Below are 20,180 nucleotides of genomic sequence, written 5' to 3'. Positions count from 1 at the left end.
AGGAAGATTACCAGAAATGCATATTCTCGGGCTCTACCCCAGACCTACATACGTAGAAATTCTGGGGAAGAGGGCCCTACAACCTGTGTGTAACAAGCTCTCTAGGTGATCATGGTGCATGTTTTTTTAGAGCTATTTCTCCAGAGTAGGGGAAACTTTTCAAGTAAACGACCACAGAGTAAATATCTTAGGTTTTACATGCTACATATTGGTAAAATGGGCCCCAGTCATATTTTGTTTTTTCCTTTACAACCCTTTAAAGATGTAAAAACCACTCTTGCCCTGGGCATACAGCTCAATTGGTTGCAGCATCATCCCACACACCAAAAGCTTCCCGGTTCGATCCCATCGGATCACATACCTAGGTTGAGGGTTCAATCCCCAGCCAGGGTGCACAAAGGAGGCAACTAACTGATGTTTCTCTCCCTCCTTTCTTACATCTCTAAAAGCAATAAAAAAACATATCTTCAGGTGAGAACTTAAAAAACATAAAAATTGCCCTGGCTGCTGTGCCTCAGTGGATTGAACACCAGCCTGCAAGCCGAAGGATCACTAGTTCGATTCCCAGTCAGGGCACATGCCTGGGTTGTGGGTTGGGCCCCCAGGAGGGCGGGGGGAGAGTGCACATGAGAGGCAATCACATATCGATGTTTCTCTCCCTCTTTCTCCCTCCCTTCCCCTCTCTCTAAAAACAAATAATCTTTTAACAGTTAAAAAATAAATAAATAAAAATCATTCTTAGTTCCCAGGCACATAAAAATGGTAGTGGGCAGATTTGGGCCCTTGAACTAGTTTGTCAACTCCTGCTCTGGAGCAACACAGCCCCCATTCTGGGAGACCTTGGGAGCTTCCAGCAAAGAGGTAGATTCTTCCCTTATAATAAGGGAAATAAACAATGGCTTTGGCTTCAGCCATGTAGGTTCCCCTTAAAGTTGTGATACCCTCCTCTCTGCCAAGGCCAAAGTAAGTCCAGATCTGGCTTTCCATCCAGGCATTATTAACTCAGTCTGCAAACAGTTCATTGTGCCCTTTCACGAAATTTATTCAATTCACAGTGGTATCCTTTGGATAGTCAGCAAATTCTACTAGACGAAAGTCATACAGACGTCAACCCCAGGGATGCCACAACAGTCCCCCAGGGAGCTTGAGAAATCACCTAGCAGCCAAGTTGGGAAGGGCAAGTGGCTGTGCCCTGCTGTGTCCTTTAAGGCTCTTTGGTCTCGGCTCATTTTCTCTTACAGGCATCCAAATAAAACTTCCCTTTCCTAGGCAGTACACACCAGTCTTTCTTTGGTGTTTAACCTAATGAGCTGAGGGAGGGAAGCAGCCAGGAAATCATACCCATTAGAATGTGTAGTTAATGCTTACATACATCCTTTTTACGCACAGTTAGTGGAATTATCTTTTAAACACGGGAGTAAAATCAGACATGATTTTAGAGGTAACAGAGTTGGAGAACAAAGTTGGTGTCAAGAGACAGGGCTTGAAGCACCATGGAACTCAGCTGCCTCACAAAGTGACCGTTTTTAGCACTGTGAACTCTTAGGTGCCTGCTAAACTCAAGGCTGGCGGCACCCCCAAAGGACCTTTCTGACTGGGGCAATAAGAATGGGGGAGATGAGCCCCAAGGTGACAGACTGGCCCCCCCCACTTCCTATGTTAACTAGAGCTGCGTGGGTAAAGGTTCCTTAGCTTCAGAGACGATGATGTGGAAGAGGAAAAGGGAAGAGGAGCTTCCCTCTGTCCCAGGGGCTCCTCCCCAATCCTGACTGGAATCAGAATCCCAAAGTTTTCCTAATTTTTCCAATCAGTTTGTTGAGCGTCTCTCTCAGGTCCCAGCAACTTCTCCCTGATGGGGACTCAGTTCCTGGTCTCCAGGGGAGGGGAGTTAAGGGAGGAGCATATAGAAAATTTGGTCTTTTTCCCCTTGTTCACTTTTGTCCCCTGGAGCCCAATAAACCAAGTACCTGAGTAGAAGCAAGAGGCATCCTTGCACCCCTGCTCCCACCCCCCCCCCCCCCCGCCCCCCGGCCTCAGGCCCTGCGGGCAAAGAGGAATGAGGGCCCTGGTGGCTAAGGAGGAGCTGGTGAATGCAGGTAGAGACTCGACCTTGCTGGGCTGGGGCATTTAGAGACCCTTATTGAAGTAGACAGAAGGCACAAGTTCTCCATATTTGGCCTTGATGATGTCTCGGAGCTCCGGTTCCAGATAGGAAACTGGCAATTCACTGAGAAGACAGAAGGGGTTATGAGTACACCAACTGGGCAGCAGCAAATGACCCTTAAAGTCCAACTCAAATGCCACCTCTAAGAAGCCCTTCCCGATTTTTCCATCAGAATTAGTAGTGGCCTCTGTTCACCACAGTATGTTGCTTTTACCTCTACCTAGGCCCGACTTCCTTCTTCCTGGCGCTCAACTGCCATCTTCCCCACAAGACTACGCGCACAGGGCTCGGAACACAGGAGCTGTCTAACTGATGACTACTGAGCTAAGAGTACTAAGGAATGAGAGATTGGCACCTTCTCGGTATATATTCGAGCTACGGCTGGTCTCCTAGAGCTGGTTCTTCCTCCCACCTGCTTGACGCTCCTCTCCCATTACATGCAAGGGAAATGAAGAGGTTCAAGTCATCTACTGTCTGGCAAACGTGAGCAAAAATGAGTACCTGTCCCCATGTTCAGTTCCAAAGACCAGATGCAGCCAGGGGAGGTTTATGTAATAATCAACCAGCGGGACAGAGTCTCTTGTTGTTTCCCCACCTTCTCTGTCCAAGGCAGCCCTTGCCCCTCTGGGAGGGAGCAAATTCATCCCCTTGGAGATGTGTTCCGCTTTACCATGTACGCGGGGATAAGAGACCCAGAGTCTAGGCTCACAGGTAGTTGTCCCTGGTCAAACACTGCCCTTCCTACCCCTCCCTCTCTCCTCTGGGACAGCAAGCAGGTCAGGGAGGGCAGGGACAGGGCGTTTGGTAAAATAAAGTAAGGAATGAGCAGCTGATACCATGTCTGTGGGAAGAGCCCACACGCCACTGGCACCATGAAGATGAGGCTGGAAGAAAGGAGAAACCAAAGCATTAGGGGACATTTCCCCACAGACCCTCACGCGCCCTTCCTGAGCCCCCTGAAGGATCAGGGACATGCCTGTTCGCTTGGCCTGCCTCCCCAGCTGGCCCCACAGCGCCTCTCCTTCCACCCCTCCTCCCAGCCTCTTGGTGCCAGGATACCCATTCCCGCACGGAATGAAATCAGCCTGCCTGCACCCCCCTCCCTACTCTAAGGGCCCCTGTTGTTCAAGCACAGATATCACCTGGATGCGCACGCGGCAACCCTAAAGACCACATGTCCCCGCCCATGAGTGGGGAAGGCGCCGAGGGAAGTGAACCCAAAGGCCCTGCTCCTCTAGTCACCGAAAGTCTGGGCTGTCAGAGAACATTAACGGGCAGGGCTGAGCCAACTTCAGTGTGTACAGACAACTCCAGGGACTCACCGAAGTGCTGATTCAGTAGGTGTGGGGAACAGCTTAAGAATCTTTATTGCTAACACGTTTTCAGATGATGCGGGTCCATGACCATGTCTTACAGGATTTGGGAGCCTAACAGACCTGGGTTCCTATCACAGCTTTGGCACTTAAAAAGCTGCACAAGCTGGGGCGCATTACTACCTTGGAGCCAGCTGCGAAGGGACGAGAGAGCCGACCTCGCAGGGTTTCTGTGAGGATCCCATGAGATAACCTAGGCACAGCGCCCGGCCTGTGATAACGAACTGCCCACTGGGCGCTCCCTCGATTAGCAGAAGTACAGCGTCACGCCTGCTGAGGACCCTTCTCAGCTCCAGCGAGCACCAGCTATAAGCCCTTGGGCCAGTGTCTTCATCCCTCCAAGCCTTGGGTTCTTTTTTTGTGAAAGGTGATATATATACACACACAGTATATATTCCTCCATGGCCCTGAAGGAGAGAAGGGGCTCGCTTGCTCTCTGTGGACAAGGCCAAGCGAACTACGGCTGTGAAGCGTTAGCGCAGCAGGCACATTCTGTAAATGTTAGTTGTCGTTGCTGCCATCAGCCCTGTCGTCCCATAAAGCATGATTCGTGGTGGGACGTCTTCAGTCAACGGCTGGCACCCAAAAACGCTGCCATGACGTGTGGCTGGGACACCTGACAGCCCCGGGCTACCTCTTCATTTTTGTCTCTTTATTTTATCTGTTTATTTCTTTATCTTTGAGATGCAACTGACATATACAATGGACAAGTTTAAGATGCATGATGTGTTGATTTGATATTTATATATCACAATATGATTTCTTTGGGGTTAGCTAACACCTCAATCATGTCATATAATTATCATTCCTTTTTCCCGGTGAGACTGTTTCATCATTTCTGTTCCTTGTCCAGACTTAAGGGAAGACCCTGGGACAGGAGGGCACTCAAGCGCCCCGCTTTCCGTGCGGACGTGAGCACAGAGCCGAGCTAGCCTGGCTCGGTCCAGGAAAGGCGAGGTGAGAGCGCTCCGGACGGACCAAAGGTGTTCTGAGCTCGGGCACTTCTGAAGTCAGGTAAAGGAGTACCCGTTCTTCAACCCAGGTGACACAAGGAGACAGATCTTGGGTGCCCCAGCCACCACAGAACCCAAACCAAGCAAACATTTACTCACAAGCACCCACACAGCATAACCTGCAGTGGCGCATGCAGGACCTTCACTTTCTGCACAAAAACAAACAAAAGAAAGACCCACACAGGACTTATGTGCCTTAAGATGAACCCCACACCTGCCCCACCCACCAGCGATCAATCAGCTGGAAACCCGCAGGCCTGAAACTGCTGGCCCTCAGCGGGGAGAAGGGGCTCCGCTTGCTCTCCGCAGACATAGGCCAAGCAACCGGCCCTGGAGTCTAGAGCGGGCAGCCAGTGCGGACGGGCACGGGCCCTACTTGATGAGAGGGAGGCTGGTGGCTGGCGGGATGGACGAGAGGATCAGGAGCTCCCAGAAACAGGTGTGGCTGGGGGGCTGCGGGCAGGGAAGAGGCTAAGGGGACCCCCACTCACCTGCATGAAACGCAGTTTCTCCAGCCTTTCCATGATGACTGGCAGTAAGACTGAAAGAAACAAGGGAGAAACTGGGGGGACCTGTAAGACTCTCCCCGAGACCCCTTTCTGCAGTCAGACCAGGGACCGGTGACTCCCCCTCCTCCCGCAGGAGTGCCAGAGAACACTTTCCATTTGGGGGTAGAATGGAAGAAGACATGGCCACTCTGACTCGGCCCCCAAGTCCCAGCAGAAGGCGCTTCCCAAAGCCCATCTGCAATAACAGAACACGTACCCCAGGCGCAAAGTGTCTTCAAAGCTACAAACTATCTTTGGAGGCTCATGCAAACAGACAGTTTTATCCTATTCTGTAACACGTCCCCGCTGGAAGCACAACCAGGGAAGGGGCTTTATTCTCTCTACCACTGTTTCCCCAGCACCCCACACTGTGCCCAGCACATTGAAGATACTGAAGGAGCACGTGTTGAATGAAAAGAACTTAAAATGTCAGATTAATGGATGATCTGGGAACTATAGCGTGGTCCTCCCGTGGCTTTCAGCACTCAAGCCAACCCGTAGGAGACGCATGGCAGCAGAGGCTGGGGCACCACCTCCCACCCCAAAGCTGAGTGTGGCTGAGGCCTCCACCATGTGTTCCAGGGGCCACCGGAAGAGAAGGCTTCCCCATCTTACTCATGCCAGGGGCTGCCATGGTGATCCGAGAAATAACCACTTGGGTGATGCCTATGGCCGCAGCTCTCTAAGGGCAGAAAAGAGTAAGAGGTCAGTAATGACCTTATCCAGTATCCAAGGCTGGGTCAGGGTCAGGGTCACCACCAAGTATGAGCTGGTCTAGGGGAAGGGATGGAACTGCTGGGGCTAAGTGATTTCGCCCAATCCTCACCCACCCAGCCAGACTTTTAGGGCTCTGGGACCAGAAATGATGGAGAAAGGACATGGGAAATGTCCTAAAGAGAGATGTGCAGGGGGAATTGAGGGGAATGAGAGTAGAGTCAGAGAGACCCTTTGGTGGAGCCCAGGCCTGCTCTGACCCCTAAGAACAGGACAGGGTATGAAAGGGAGTCCCCTCCTCCCACGCAAAGGGAGGCCTCTGCTCACCCGAGAATGACCAATCTCATTGTGATTCCTGTCCTTCACGCAGATGCCCTGGATGAGTTCCCTAAATACAGACAGGAGTTGCTGGACTTGGGAATGGGGTGCTGGAAGCCAGACAGCAATGTGGCACACTAGGGGACCTATTTCTGAAGCAATCCAGGGCAGTGGTTAGGAGAGCTAGTCCTGAGCCCAGACTGCCTCGGCTGAATCCTGAAACTGCAGAGAAAGAGTCTGATCATGAGCTACTTCCATAATCCTTCTAAAGACTCAGTTATCCTCCTCTGCAAAATGGGGACAGTCATGGCACCCACTTCATAGGACTTGGTGAGGATAAAACAGAATAGTGCCTGCAAAGTGCTCAGTCCAGTGCCTGACGCCGAGTGACCGCGCCGCAAACAGTGGCTCCTCTGGCTGTTATTCTCAGGCCAGTTCCTGACAGCACTCAGCCCAAAACCAGGTAGGTGGCTGGGACTTATTCATTTGATAGGAAGGAGCAAGTGGATGCGGGAGGGGACAAGGAGAGGAGTAATGTGTACGCACAACTATCTCGTCATGTGCTCTTTCAGCAAGAGCAAGTGTGATAAATTTCTATTTACTGGTAGTTCCAAGAAAATGTTGCTTGTAGAAATTGGTGATGCTGATGAAGGTGATGATGACAACAGTAGCAATAAAAGCTAACACACTGCATTTGCTGTGTTCTAGGTGCTATTTTGAGGGCTTTACGTATATTACATCATTCATTCACTTTTATGACAGAGGAAAGATCTATGCTTTCTCTAGTCAAGAAATAAAAACTGTGAGACACAACGGGTTTCTCCTTTTACCTTCCCTGCTGCAAAGCTTAGAACTGGGTGCCTGGAAAACACCTATCTACTCCTCTGGCTTCTTTCAAAGCTTCTTGGCTCTGTTCTATCTTTGGACACCTCTCTCTGCTACATTTCATTCTGTAAGCCGTCCCCAGGGCTTTGGAAGTAGGCAGAGCTCACAACTTAAATACAGTTGCAGTTGAAAGGACATGATCGAGTATCAAACTCCACAGGCTTACCCTATCTCCCATCCCACGCCAGCCAAAAAATGACTGCCACACACTCATCACAGGTGAAACCTAAGCTACCCGTCACTCCCGTGGCCATCACTGTTGGAGCCCTTCAGAAGCACAGCCCAGCAGCCCCCCACCCCCATCCCGGCCCCAAGAAGCCACCCACTGCCTTGGTGTCTTGTCTCCGTGTCCCTGCTGACCTCGTGGCTTGTAGGGAGGAAAAGGGATCCCTGTACTTACTGCTGTCGCATCATTGGGATGTTGACACAGTTAGCAGCAGCCACAGCAGCAAAGGGCACCCAGCGGCCCACCAGGGGTGGAGCTTTCTGTTGGGGGAAGGAAACAATGGGAGTTGTTCAGGCTCACTGCCAGATGGGACTGGGGGTGCTTAAGGACTACAAAACAAGAATCAGACCTCGCTACTGCCACACAACCAGACATTCATCTGGGAACCCAAACTCCTTCAAAGGTTCCAGAGAGACCAACCTGGGGACAGCCCTGCTGTATTTCACTACCAATTGGCTGAGCTCCCGTTACACCCCAACATACCCAGACGGGAAAACACCTAGTTTCCTGGGACTTTGCTGCCCTCTAGTGGCCACCACGCCCGCAGCAGCCCCAGACAGTACCTTTGTCAACATGTTCATGCCCACAGCAGTGGCCACGGCAGTGGTTGTGGCTGTGAAGTAGGAAAGGGCCATCTGCCTAGTGGAAGAGAGAGATGCTTGGGAGCAGGGAGCCCTTCTTGCTGAGGGTAATACCATGGCTCGAGTGAGAGAGTCTGGAAACGAGGCTTCATGCCTGAGAAGCTCACGTGACCTGCCCTCGGTGTCTGATGATGGTCCCACCTCCAGGGCCTCCCTTCCGTACTTTAAACACGCATGCCCAGCGTTTTTCCTACTTCAGAACTGCCGCATGCTGCTGCTCCCTCTCCAGGGCGTTCTTCCCCAGGCTCTTCCATAGCTAAACCCTTATCCTTCAGAACTCAGCAGCAATGTCGGCTCCACAGGAAGGAGGTCCCTGACCAGCCTGTCTGCACGGATACCTCTCTCTGCGGTTCTCTGTCTTGTCACCTGTGTCTCTCCTTAATGGCAGCAATCACAATCTGAAATCGCTGTGCTTTTTTCCTTAGAAGACCTTAAATTCCACAAGAAGAGGGACCACACATGTCTCACTCATATATCCCGAGCACCTAGGACCATGCCTGGCCTAAAATACACACTCCAGAACTATTTGTAGAATGAACGTAGAAGGAACACCTTTAGAATGAACACATTTTGACTTGGTCTAGGAAGAAGATACTCTGACTCAGCATAAGAAAACACTTCCAAACCCTGAAAAGGGAGACTTGGTCCAGTGCAAGGGTCACCCGGGGGAGAGGGGACTGATAGCCTGAGAACCCTAGAAACAAAAGGACAGCCACCTCCTCCAGACACGTGGACAGCCTGGGGTTCAGGCCTCCTACCTGACTGACGTGGGGGAGGCTGCATTCCTGTTGGTGTAGTTGACTAAGGCATTGAAGGACTGGTTCACCCACTGCCAGAAGATAACTGCTGGCATCGTCCTACCAGCACGGAGAGGAGAGTAGAATGGAAGTGAGGGCTTGGTACACACAGGTCATGCCATGTTACCAGCTGCTCCCAAACTGTTCCCATGTATTATGCACCTGGGCTTTTGCAGTCTCACCCCTTTGCCTGGAAGACGAACACAAACGCGCGCGCGCACACACACACACACACACTCTCTCTCTCTCTCTCTTCCATACATGGCTAAATCCTGCCCTGCAGAGAGATCACTTCCTCCCTGGAACCTTTCTGACCCTTCCTCTGCCCTTTCTGAGACAGTCTATGCCCCCTGCTCCTACCACCCCATATTGTCTTCTCAACCTACCACTTGGCAAGCTGGACTCTAACCGTTTACTTCCTGTTCTCTTCAACAAGATTGGGAGCTATTTAAGGGGAGGGACTAAAGTTTGTTATTTTTCTTTTGATTTCAGAGAGAAGAAGGGAGGGAGAAAAAGAGGGAGTGAAACATCGACAGACTGCCTTCTGCACACACCCCGCCCCAACCTGGGACTGAGCCTGCAATCCAGGCACGTGCCCTGACTGGGAACCAAACTGGTGACCTTTGGGTTTGCAGATCGACACCCAACCAACTGAGCCACATGAGCTGGGGCAGGACTAAAATCTTTATATTTCTAACAGCTAGGGCCCAAGGCCCAGCTCAAATGAATGAATGCATGGTGCGAAGAGAGGAGGGAAGAAGAGAGGCAGGGGGAGGAGCCACATATCCGGCAGCTACAAATTTTACTCTCTCCCCAACCGAGCTGAAAGGGTCTTCCTATTTTTTTCCCTGGGATATTACATTATAAAAATATATTAAATTTATTGTTGAACATAAGCACTTCTTAAAGAGGAAACTGGGACAGTTTACTCATTGAGCATTCCAGAAAGGACTGCCTCAGTTAAAATTCAACTACCAATACTAACTGGCTGTATGAACTTGGACACATTATATAGCCTCTCCAGAATCTCAGTTCTTCATCTATAAAGTGGAAATAATAGTACCTCCCTGAAGGACTGTTGAGAAAATTAAATGAGGTAACACATGTCTAGTATCTGACAAGTTTCAATAATGATGGTTATTGGTAGTATTATCGTAATATCGCTCCCCACCTAGCAGACCCAAGTGGCTACACCTCCCAGTGCCTTGTCCCCGGTTCCCACCGGTAGAACTGGAGCATGAAGCCTGTGATGATCATGCCGCCAGGAACCTGGAAGGACATCCGTCCAATGACATTCATCTTCTCCCCGGTGTCAGGGTGGAAGGCCGAGTCATACAGCTTCTTGGCATACAGCAGCTGCTCCACTTGCGTGCCTGGGGGCACAGCCCCCATCCTATCACCCAGGGACAAGAGGCAGATTTAATTCCCTGTTCCCCCCACCTCAAGTCATCCTACTCTAACTTCTCCTCCTTCCTGAGATCTCTGCCCATGTCCTCACCTTCCGTTTCCGCCTCCTCCCCGGCAGACTCATCAATACTGTCCCAGTGCCTCCGGCCCTTCCCCTAACTGCTCACCTGCTCTTCTCCACCATCACCTTGGCCCAGTCCAGCTCGCGCTCTGACACCAGGACAGTGCGGGGGTCCGTGATATTGAAGAAGTGCTTCACCCGCCCCAGGAACGTGCACTGGTCCCAACGGGGGGCATCGATGTTAAAGCCAGACAGGTCAGCATCCATCTTGCTCACACACAAAACTGAGGACTTACGGAGTACAGGAAAAATGAGGACATTGCCCCGAATGAAAGCCCACCCCCGAGCCCCTGAGCCCCTCCCACTGCGGTAGGCTGCCTGCTTTCACCAGCCACTGCCGTCACCCAGCTCGGTTTGTGAAGGCCTCAAGTGACCAGGCACCAGAGACAGCAACTGGGTACCAGTGTGTGTTTCCTGAGTGCCTACTGGTGGCCAGCCCCTTGTCTGATCATGCTGTGGTGGAGACCGGGAAAAGGGACAAACAGTGCCTGTCCTTGGGGAGCTGGGTCTGACCCGGGAACAAGAACCCGCCACCAGTGGGACAGTGTATAATATAAACAGCAACAGTAATATAGGAGATGAGCAGAAACAGAGGTGGAGGAGCGGGGGAACACAGTACTCAAAGGGGGCTTCCCAAGAGGGGTGAAATGTGAGGGAGGCCCCAAAAGATAGAATAGATTCACCTGCAGGAGGGAGAAGGCACGGGACCACGTTAAACATAGAGACAATCACAGATAAAGATGAAAGTCAACATGGCATGACCACTTCCATCACTTCAGTGTCTGTGTGTACAGTGCTTACGGCCCTGCGGGAGGTCCCCGGCCACGGCTGCGAGTGAGGCACCATGCCTGCCCTCGAGGAGGGAAACAAATAAATCAACGCAGACAGCAGAGTGAACGATGCTGCTGACAGACACCGGGAGCAGTGGAAAGCCAGAGAAGAGGCACCTAAAACTGAGACGACCATATCTCCCAGTTTGCCCAGGACTGCTGGCACGGGGCAATTATTAATGGCACCCGCTTTCACTCTCTAGTGTCCCAATTTGGATGATCAATTATATGGTCGCCATATCTAACAGAGATGAGGGATCCAGAACACACTTTGTTAGCACAAGAAATGAACAATGTTCTGAAGGATGTGTAGAAATTTGGCAGATGGAAGAGCACTGAATGGTGTGTGTGGGGATCATGGTAACAGCTCGCATGGCTGAGCTCCTACTCTATGCTACACCCTTTGCTTGGTGCTTAACATGCATTTTCTAAATTCATCTTCACCATAACCTTGTAAGATAAAACCCCATTTTTTGGATGAGAAAACCACGGCACAGGTAAGTATTCAATAACTTTACCAAATCACACAAGCATTAGCCAGTAGCAGAGCCAGGATTTTAATTCACCTTGATTTACTTCAGAGCTCTCCTCTATAGCTGGGTTCTGGAATCTACATCTTGAAAAGCTATGGCAGGTCTGACATGTAAAGGAGCTTGGACATTGTCACTCCTGTCCTCACAACAAGAAAAAGCTGAACCAACTAAAAGTCAACAGTTCTTTCTTAGACCCATCACAGAATCAAGGTCACAGGGCAAAGCACTGCCCCCAAACCTGAAGAGACAGGCAGGTACAGAGCAACACAGCTCATCGGGAGCAGAAGCCCACTGATGGGGCAACTGGCTGGGAAAGCTTAGACCGTAACTGGCGAACTGCTGGAAGCTCAGTGTAGATGAGCAGGGACTCAATCTTGGACCGGGAGCGGGGTGCACACTTGTGGTTTTTACCTCCAGGAGCCCACTAGGTTCTCAAGATGAAGATCAGAAAAGTATCCCCTAGTGCTTCCAGCAGGAAGATGGGAAAAATAGCCATTTTATTTCAAAGCACACCCAGGGCCCTCAGTTCTTAACAAGGCCTGCCCTTAAAGGGGACTGTTTTACCAGAAACTAAATGATTTGGGAGAAGGGAAATCTCCAACTCCAGCCCTTTCTAGCCTTCCTGTCTCACCTTAGGGGAGTGAGGGAAGACTAAGGAACACTTGTGAAGGTCCAGGGCTGTAGGCTTGCTCAAAAACTGGGACCTAATCTTAGGCCTATAGAACTGCCAGTCTCAGATCTTATTGAAGAAGTCTCTAGAAACCCAAAGACAACAGGGGAGGCAAAAACAAGGACACCAAAGGAAATTTTAGCCTTTGGCATCTACAGGTTCAGGAGACAGAAAACACAGCCTAACTACTTCCCAGAGAAACATAAAACCTCATACACATCATATCTGGCTTTCAACAACAACAACAAAAAAAAAAAAAAAAAAGGAAAAATAACTACAACTACAAGGCATACTAAAAGGCAAAACACACAATTTGTAGAAACAGAGCAAGCATCAGAACCAGACGACAAGAGATTTTTGGGATTATCAGACTGGAACTTCAAAGACCTATAGTTGGTATGCTAAGGACTCTAATAGGGAAGTGGACAACATGCAAGAACAGGTGGATAATGTAGACTTAGAGAAACGGAAACTCTAAGAAAGAATCAAAAGGAAATATTAGAAATCAAAAATACGTAACAGAAATGAAGAATGCCTTTGATAAGGACGACATGGATGAGGAAAGAATCAATGAAGTAAAATCAGTGAAGTGTCAGTGGAAAATTTCCAAGCTGAAAATTGAAGAGAAAAAGGAATGTAAAATGAACAGAATAGCCAAGAACCCTGGGACAATTACAAAAGTTGTGACACACACATAACGGGAATACCAGAAAGAGAAGAGAGCAAGGAAAACAAGAAATGTTTGAAGTAATGATGGAAAAATTTCCAAAATTAATGACAGACACCAAACCACAGATCCAGGAGGCTCAGAGAACACCAAGCAAGATAAATGCCAAAAAATCTACACCTAGGCACATTATAATCAAACTACAGCAAATCAAGATTAAAGAAAATAAAACAAAAGAAGCTAGAGGAAGGGGGAAAAACCTTACAGCCAAGATAAGAATTGCATCCGACTTCTCTTCAGAAACCACATAAGCAAGAGTAACTACGGTGCAATATTTCTAAAGTGTTGAAGGAAAAAACCCTCAGGAACCTGGCATTCTGTACTGAGCAAAATAATCCCTTAAAAATAAAGGAGAAATAAAGACTTTCTCAAACAAAGTTAAAAGAATTTGGAATTTGTCACCAAGATACCTGACTTGCGAGCTGTTAAACGAAGCTCTTCAGAGAGAAAAAATATGATATAGGTCATAAGCTATGACCTGTGTATAGAGTGTCAGAGAAGGAACAAACGGAGGTAAGATAATATCTTTATTTTTATTACTCTAATTGTTAACAGTTAACAAACAGATAACAGTTTGTTCAAAATAATAATAACAACAGTATATACTCAGTGATTATAGCTGTGGGTAATAGAAATGAATGAATGACAGCACTGATATAAAGGATGGGAGTGTGGAACTGGGAATACTCTACTGTAAGGTCCTTGCACTGCCAGCGAAGTGGTACAGTGTTATTTGAACGTGGACTTGTATTAGATATAAATGTACACTGCAAACTCTAGGGCAACCACTAAAAAAAATTTTCAAAAGAAATATGGTCGATATGCTAAGAAAGTAGAGAACAGAGTCACACGAAAAACTAAGGCTTGGAACTTTTCCCTGAAAATTTCAGGAAGCCATTAAAACATTTTTAAGAAGAGTGACCAGATCAGATGCGTAGTTTACGAAGACCAGTCTGCGCAATCATAGGATATAAGCACGGTGTGGTCGGACCTCACAGGAGGCAGAGACCAGCTGGTTAATAACTGGATGAAGAGCCCAGTGAGGAAGGTAGGGCCTCCTGGAACATTTTGTGCGCCGCTGTGTCTCCAGAGTCTAGAATACACCTGGCTCCTTGTGATCTCTTCTTCCAGTTTTCCGCGCGGAGAGGTGGTCGAGATAGCACCTCCCAACTTTCCCCAAATCCCTCTCGTTCTGACTTGCGTGAAGTGCAGCCCCATTTCTTGCCTCCTCGGGGACTGTAGAAGCTGAACCTCTCTGTCCAATGTAACTTAGCAAACCCCGGCCATCCCAAAATGCCTTTCGCCCACGATGTCAGCTCACTCTAGGCCTCGGGGCCAGCCCTCGGCTGTTTTTTACCTCCGACAGGCGGCCTCCCACCACTTGGGCGCCTCCAATAGGTACTTTAGCACCGGTGCGTGGAGATGGATGCACAACCCATAACGCCCCCGCTCCTCAAACTGACAGACGAAGGAGATGGGGGCCGTAAGGGAGAGGTCTAGGGGCAGCCTCTGGCCGTTCCTCTCGCCACGTGGCTTCAGCAGGTGGAAGCCCAGCCCGCTCAGCAGCCCAGCTTGGGCAGAGTCAGGGCAGAAATACAAGCTCCCTTCCAGGACATAAGGACTGGAGGTAGATATGGCGAGTGGCTTCCTCCCAAGACCACTTACCTGGTCCCGGGAAGAGTGCTCTAAGACAAATGCCTGGAGATGCAGCCCGCTCTGGACGCCTCGCTGGGATGCAACGCGGAACTCTGCCCAGGAACCTCCCCTCTCCCCGCTTTCATGCCCCTTCTTTTCGACGAATCACGGGCCGGGAGGCCCTCCGGCCACGTGAACAAGTTGTCACGGTTCCTGAGTTTCTATCAGCTAGCAGTGGCCTCCAGCCGCTCTAGCCGCCCGCCTGAGCAGTGAGGGGGTACCTTGGCGCGCTTGCGCACTTTGGGGAAAGCGAAGCTGGACCCCGCCCTGTTCTGTTCAGCGGATTTGCTCCTCCACTGTGCGTGCGACAGACGTCGGGGGGCGGTGCCTCAGTTAGTTGCCCCTGGTAACGGGGGGTGGCAGGAGGAGGAGGAGGGACTCGGCGGGAGGATGGTGAGTGTGGGGGCCTGGACCCCTCCTGAGCCGGTCGGTCACCCCCAGCCTCGTCCCCAAGCCCAGGGCGGGGCACTGCGCTTAGAGCCAAGGAGGGAATGGGATGATGCTCAGCTTGCTGTTTAGGTCCTGGATTGGTTTCGGGGGGCGGCGGAGAGCCCCAAGAGTGTGGGCCTTGGAGAGAGACCTGGGCCTGGGGAGGAAGGCGGAGCTTGCAACGGGTCCAAAGCTAGGGAAAGGGTCTGGAGGGGTGTGTGGATGTCCCGGTTAGGAGCCGGGACTTCATCATTACCCTGGGGATTGGGAGGAGGGCGAATCCAAGGAGCTGCGAAGAGCAGGCTCCGCACGCAGGCTTGGATATTCCCATGGAGTCGGCCTGCCCACGGCGCCGGAAAGTGGGGTTCCCCTGGGCCTGGCCATAAACGAGGATCAGGGCCATCGCTACTGCGTTTGAGGTCGCCCTAGAGGTACCGTGGGGCAAGGTGGACTGCGCTCCACTGCCTCCCGATGTCCCGGTGTGTGTGGGGAGGGTTTTAAATCCCAGGACACAAAAGAGGCGCCGCTGGGAAGATACGCCTGGTGGATTTTACGCCGCCTTGGTGTGTGCGCGGCGGGCGGGCTTCTGCAGTCCTGAGTTGCTTGTTTGCAGAGGGTTCTGCAAGGTCTAGTTGTACGTGATGACCAATCTTCCCTTCCGCGCTTAATCCATGTTGCTGGAGGCAAATTTGCTGCCTGGTTCACGGAAGTTCCTTCAGACCTGTTGCAACCTTCTTTTGCATTTGACCACACCAGAACCAAAAAGTCTTAATCTCAGCTTGGGGCCTCCAACCTAATGAGAATGGAAAATTAAAATTGAAGAGTGGGCATCAATTTGGGGCAGTCCTTTTCGCTGTCAGATATAATTAAACTCTTTTAAAAACTGTAAATTATAATGTATGACACATTTGACCGTTGATACTGTGTTCCTTTTTGATTCTGTTAATTGGAGAGTGTTAAAATGAAATTGAGTAGTTTTAGAGTAAGCAAAGAAGAATCGATTGTGAAGCATCTAGAACAGATTGGTTGGCCTACCACCTGTAAAGAGCCAGTTATTTCCCTACCCCCAACCCCAGTCCCTTTTTGACTTTTAGAAATGCTATACCACTTTTATTGATTTAGAAGAAAAACCTAGATGTCCACAAAGAAAAAAATATGTAACTTTGGTCAGATAATCCAGTGAGTAAATTTTGATAGGGGAAAAAAGAAATCTCAATTTATTTTACATTGTCAGATTGTTAAAGAAGTAGAATTATTTGATCTGAAGTTGCCAATCACATTTCACACTTGCTACACTGCAGTTTTATTAACCTCGGGCTACACAGATTTTTACATGTTTTCTTTTTATTAATTGTTTATACATGAGCTCTCCATTTAAAGGCTAAGTTTTTCTCAACAAATGAATATAAACATAAATATTTACAAAGAAAATGACTAGAATTGAAATGGAAAAGGCATTCCAACCAATAGAGAATGAGATGTCATCATAAATGAAAAATGCATGAGAGTAGCCTAACTTTTCCCAGTTTATCGATTTAGTGGACTGTGTGATTTCATGATTGTTTCATTTATAATTATAGGCCTCAATAAAGTAACCACTGCTCATGTTTCTAGGTGCAAATTGACACTGTATACAACAAATTGACTGTGTATACAACACTTATATTGACTGTGTATACGACTGTTCTATTCAATGATCAAGACAAATTTTGTTTTTATTTTTTCCTAAAATGAACAATAAGGAATTAGGACAAATTATTCTGGATTCTTTATCTGATTTCCAAAATACTTTTTCTTTCCATCTCCAAAAGTGTGAGCTATTCTTAGAACTGAAAGTGGAACATGGAATTTAAACAATCAGTGATGTGATTAAGTGTGTCACATCCCGAATCCCATGGGCCCCCATGGTAACTGAACAACTGAACAGTCGGTTGTTGATTTTTGGTTTTTTTAACCTTCAGTTACGACTAATACTTTTTTTTTTTTAATTTGGAGAGTACTGCAACCAAAATCCATTGCAGTTTCTTTGAACATTTAAGGTCAGCTAGTTTACCCCTCCTTTATGATTCTAAGTCCTTGGTGAAATACTAAAATGGCAGTAATTTTAGAGCATAATTAATTATTGTTACTTAACAGATGACTCCTTTATTCAGGAATTACTTACAGACTACTTCCTATATATGTGAGCCTAGTGGTAATTATCAAGCATATTCAGCATTTGAAGATGGTTTCCAAGATTATGTCTTCTGGTCAGAAATAGTGAAAAGTTAAAAAAAAAAAATTAAACACCCGTTTTGAATGTCTACTATGCGCCATGCATTATACACAGTACCTTATTAATCTTCCTGACATTTTTCTCAAGATACAAGTATCGTTCCCATTTTCTAGATCTAACTGTGCCTAGAGTTACACATATAGGGGAGTTGAATACAAATCTATAAAACTCTAAAACCTATAATGTTCTTTTCATTAGGACTCTGGTGAAGTGGGAACCCACAGTCTTTCTGAGGAGATGCCCATATTTTGTTCCTCAAGAAACATGATATTTTTTTAGTAGAGAGATGAGGAGAAAGAAGATAAAGTTTGGGTGAAGTTATTCCCCTCAAGGCTATAGGAATTACTGGAAATTAATAAGGTCTTATTGGGCAGTACCAATTTTTTTCCTTATTTTAAAGGGGTAAAAATAAATTGAAGTCAGTTCCATTTAAGCTAGTTATGGGGAGTGCATGGACTTGACGGTTGGGTTACTGATTGAATATGTAAATTTTAGCTGCTCCTCACAGCCATTTTTTTTTTATCCTCACCCGAGGACATTTTTTTATTGCTTTTAGAGAGAGGAAGGGAGAGAGAGAACATCGATGCGAGAGAGAAGCATCGATTGGTTGTCTACCGGAGCGCCTGGACCAGGGATCAAACCCTCAACCTAGGTATGTGCCCTGACCAGGAATCAAACCCGCAACCCTTTGGTCACGGGATGATGCTCCAACCAACTGAGCCACACCAGCCAGGGCCACATATATTTTCCATATACCAATACATTCCTCTTTTTCCCTCCACCATGCCAGTTTCTCTGAATGACCTAGTTTGTATCATTTTAGGTCAGTGAGCCATGCCTCTGCCAGTAGTTGAGTTTAAGCTGATTTTGAGGCAGGCGAAATATGTATAGTGAGTAGCACATCAATTCATGATTTGCCTGTACTAAGTTTGTTCAAACATTTTGTGGCTGAGTCAGGCCATTTTTGTCTACCAGGGTGCACGTAACTTGTATATATGCATGGTGATTATACAATCTACAATTAACTGAAGCTCTTGTTTCTTAAATTGCCTTTATTTAATATCATAGGCGTACAAACCCTACATAGAGACCATGTCTGTTTGCTCACTATTGTACTCAGGCACATCATGGGTATTTAATGATGAATGAACGAATGAATGAGTGAGTGAATATTTTGACCAAAAATATACCTCAAAAATCCACTCCCTCGTATTTGTACTGCAAAACTTAGCTCCATAATAAAATTAATTTCTAATGTCTGCCTCCCTTCATTTGACATGTAAAATAAAGTATGGACATATATGGATAGAAGCATAGAATAGACTTACTCTGCTCACTTTCCTCCAGCCTGTTAAATCAGCTTACTTTGTACCTTTCAGGCAGAACCCTGATATCTATAAATATCCTCTTCCTTATTTAGCAAATGCTGGTAATCCTGTGATCCCCTGTCCTCAGTAGTTGGGTTAATATGATGCTGTACTGTATTTGAATTTGTCTTGCCTAGACCATGCTTGAGATGCCATTTGTCATTTTGCTGGAAGAAAATATTCGCTGAACTTTCCCTTTCTCTGTAATTTCACTTAAAGGTAAAGCATGCGAAGTCATTGTTTCCTGATGAGGAAAATCACCCATTAAAAAGATATACATGAGCCCTGGCTGGTGTGGCTCAGTAGATTGGGTGCCAGCCTGCAAAGCAAGGGGTCACTGGTTCAACTCCCAGTCAGGACACATGCCTGGGTTGAGGGCCAGGTCCCCAGTAGAGGACCTGTGAGAGGCAACCACACATTGATGTTCCTCTGCCTCTCTTTCTCCCTCCCTTCACCTCTAAAAATAAATAAATAAAATTTAAAAAAGAAATGTAGAAATTTGTTTTTTATACCATTAGGTTAACAAAGTTTAGTTGCAGTTAGAATCGTTTCTTTCTCATCTATGTTTTGTTTCTCTCCTTTTCAGATGAACAGAAATTTTTATTTTATTTATTTTTAATTTTTATTTATTGATTTTAGAGAGAGAGAGGAGGAGAGAGAGAGAAACATCAATGTGTTGTTCCACTTATTTATGCATTCACTGGTTGATTCCTGTGTGCGCCCTGACCAGGGATCCAATCTGCAACTTTTGCATATCGGGATGACGCTCTAATCAACTGAGCTACCTGCCAGGGCTCTATTTTTCTCTTTTAATTATTCAATGTCAAGTAGGAGGAGTGTGTAAAAAGTCACAGTCTGCAGAATGCAGTATTTTTATTTACTATTTTTTTAAGAGAAGAGATACATGAGGAAAAACCAGAAACATTCATTTTGAACCTTGAAAATATTTTATAGGAAACAAACCTTTCATGATTTTTACACTAGTAGATAATACATGAGAAGAACTTTACCTGTACTGTTGTTTAATGTACTAATGGAATACATTCCAGTTGTTTTAGAATTTTATGGGAAAGGTAATGAGGACATCTAATCAGGAACTCAGGAGAAGTACAAAATGTTTTCCCTGTTCTTAGCCTTTTTATATCATCAGTCCTCGGAGGATCTCAGAATTCTAATTTTAACTGTTCTGAAAGGTGGTATTATAAATGAGTGATTGCAATGCAGCTAACAGAAGCCAGGGAGACTTCTCATAAATATAGTTTCAAAAAGGAATGGTGTCAAAGTATTCAAGGCCAGAAAAGATGAAAATGAAAGAAATGTTGTACCTTTAAGGGGGAAAAAAAAGGACCTACCTACTTTTGTTCTTTTGTTTCAGATCTGTTCAGCTTCTCTTCCCCAAATCTTTTGGTATAGAATTTGTCTTTCTGTTTTTAACCAAATCTTCCAT

The 20,180-nt window shown here is 47.4% G+C and overlaps 2 protein-coding genes across 2 annotated transcripts in view; one reads left to right on the top strand and one right to left on the bottom strand.

Annotated features, from left to right (window-relative positions):
• Window positions 1-2,043: 2,043 nt before the first annotated feature.
• Window positions 2,044-14,831, bottom strand: SFXN2 (sideroflexin 2). Its single transcript, XM_054581435.1, has 12 exons — window positions 14,633-14,831; window positions 10,254-10,438; window positions 9,902-10,072; window positions 8,641-8,739; window positions 7,805-7,880; window positions 7,416-7,501; window positions 6,140-6,200; window positions 5,714-5,780; window positions 5,042-5,091; window positions 4,650-4,699; window positions 3,001-3,048; window positions 2,044-2,227 (listed from the first exon to the last, which is right to left on the bottom strand). Exons 2-12 carry the CDS (start codon window positions 10,412-10,414, stop codon window positions 2,128-2,130), a joined length of 969 nt encoding a protein of 322 aa, XP_054437410.1. The 5' UTR covers window positions 10,415-10,438; window positions 14,633-14,831; the 3' UTR covers window positions 2,044-2,127.
• A 99-nt stretch (window positions 14,832-14,930) lies between these two features.
• The window catches only part of ARL3 (ADP ribosylation factor like GTPase 3), a 31,396-nt gene continuing 26,146 nt past the window's right edge, over window positions 14,931-20,180 (top strand). The window contains exon 1 of the mRNA XM_054581434.1: window positions 14,931-15,055. Within this exon, the coding sequence (XP_054437409.1) occupies window positions 15,053-15,055 (3 nt within the window). The 5' untranslated portion in view covers window positions 14,931-15,052. The remainder of the gene's footprint in view (window positions 15,056-20,180) is intronic.

The sequence above is a fragment of the Pteronotus mesoamericanus genome, unplaced genomic scaffold (genome assembly GCF_021234165.1).
Source record: "Pteronotus mesoamericanus isolate MK-2021 breed Mesoamerican mustached bat unplaced genomic scaffold, CSHL_Meso_final contig_657, whole genome shotgun sequence".
In the NCBI taxonomy this organism is placed as follows: domain Eukaryota; kingdom Metazoa; phylum Chordata; class Mammalia; order Chiroptera; family Mormoopidae; genus Pteronotus; species Pteronotus mesoamericanus.
Note: the sequence above shows the minus strand (reverse complement) of the source record. Positions and strands in the feature narration are given on the sequence as shown.

Bases quoted from the DNA above. Each gene is read 5' to 3' on its own strand.
- SFXN2 (XM_054581435.1), bottom strand. From the start codon at position 10,414: ATGGATGCTGACCTGTCTGGCTTTAACATCGATGCCCCCCGTTGGGAC. The intron at 8,740-9,901 runs GTGGGAACCGGG...CCGTGCTGGTAG, and splicing joins TTCATGCTCCAGTTCTACCG to GACGATGCCAGCAGTTATCT. The intron at 2,228-3,000 runs GTATCAGCTGCT...CTGTCTTCTCAG, and splicing joins GGGCTCTTCCCACAGACATG to TGAATTGCCAGTTTCCTATC.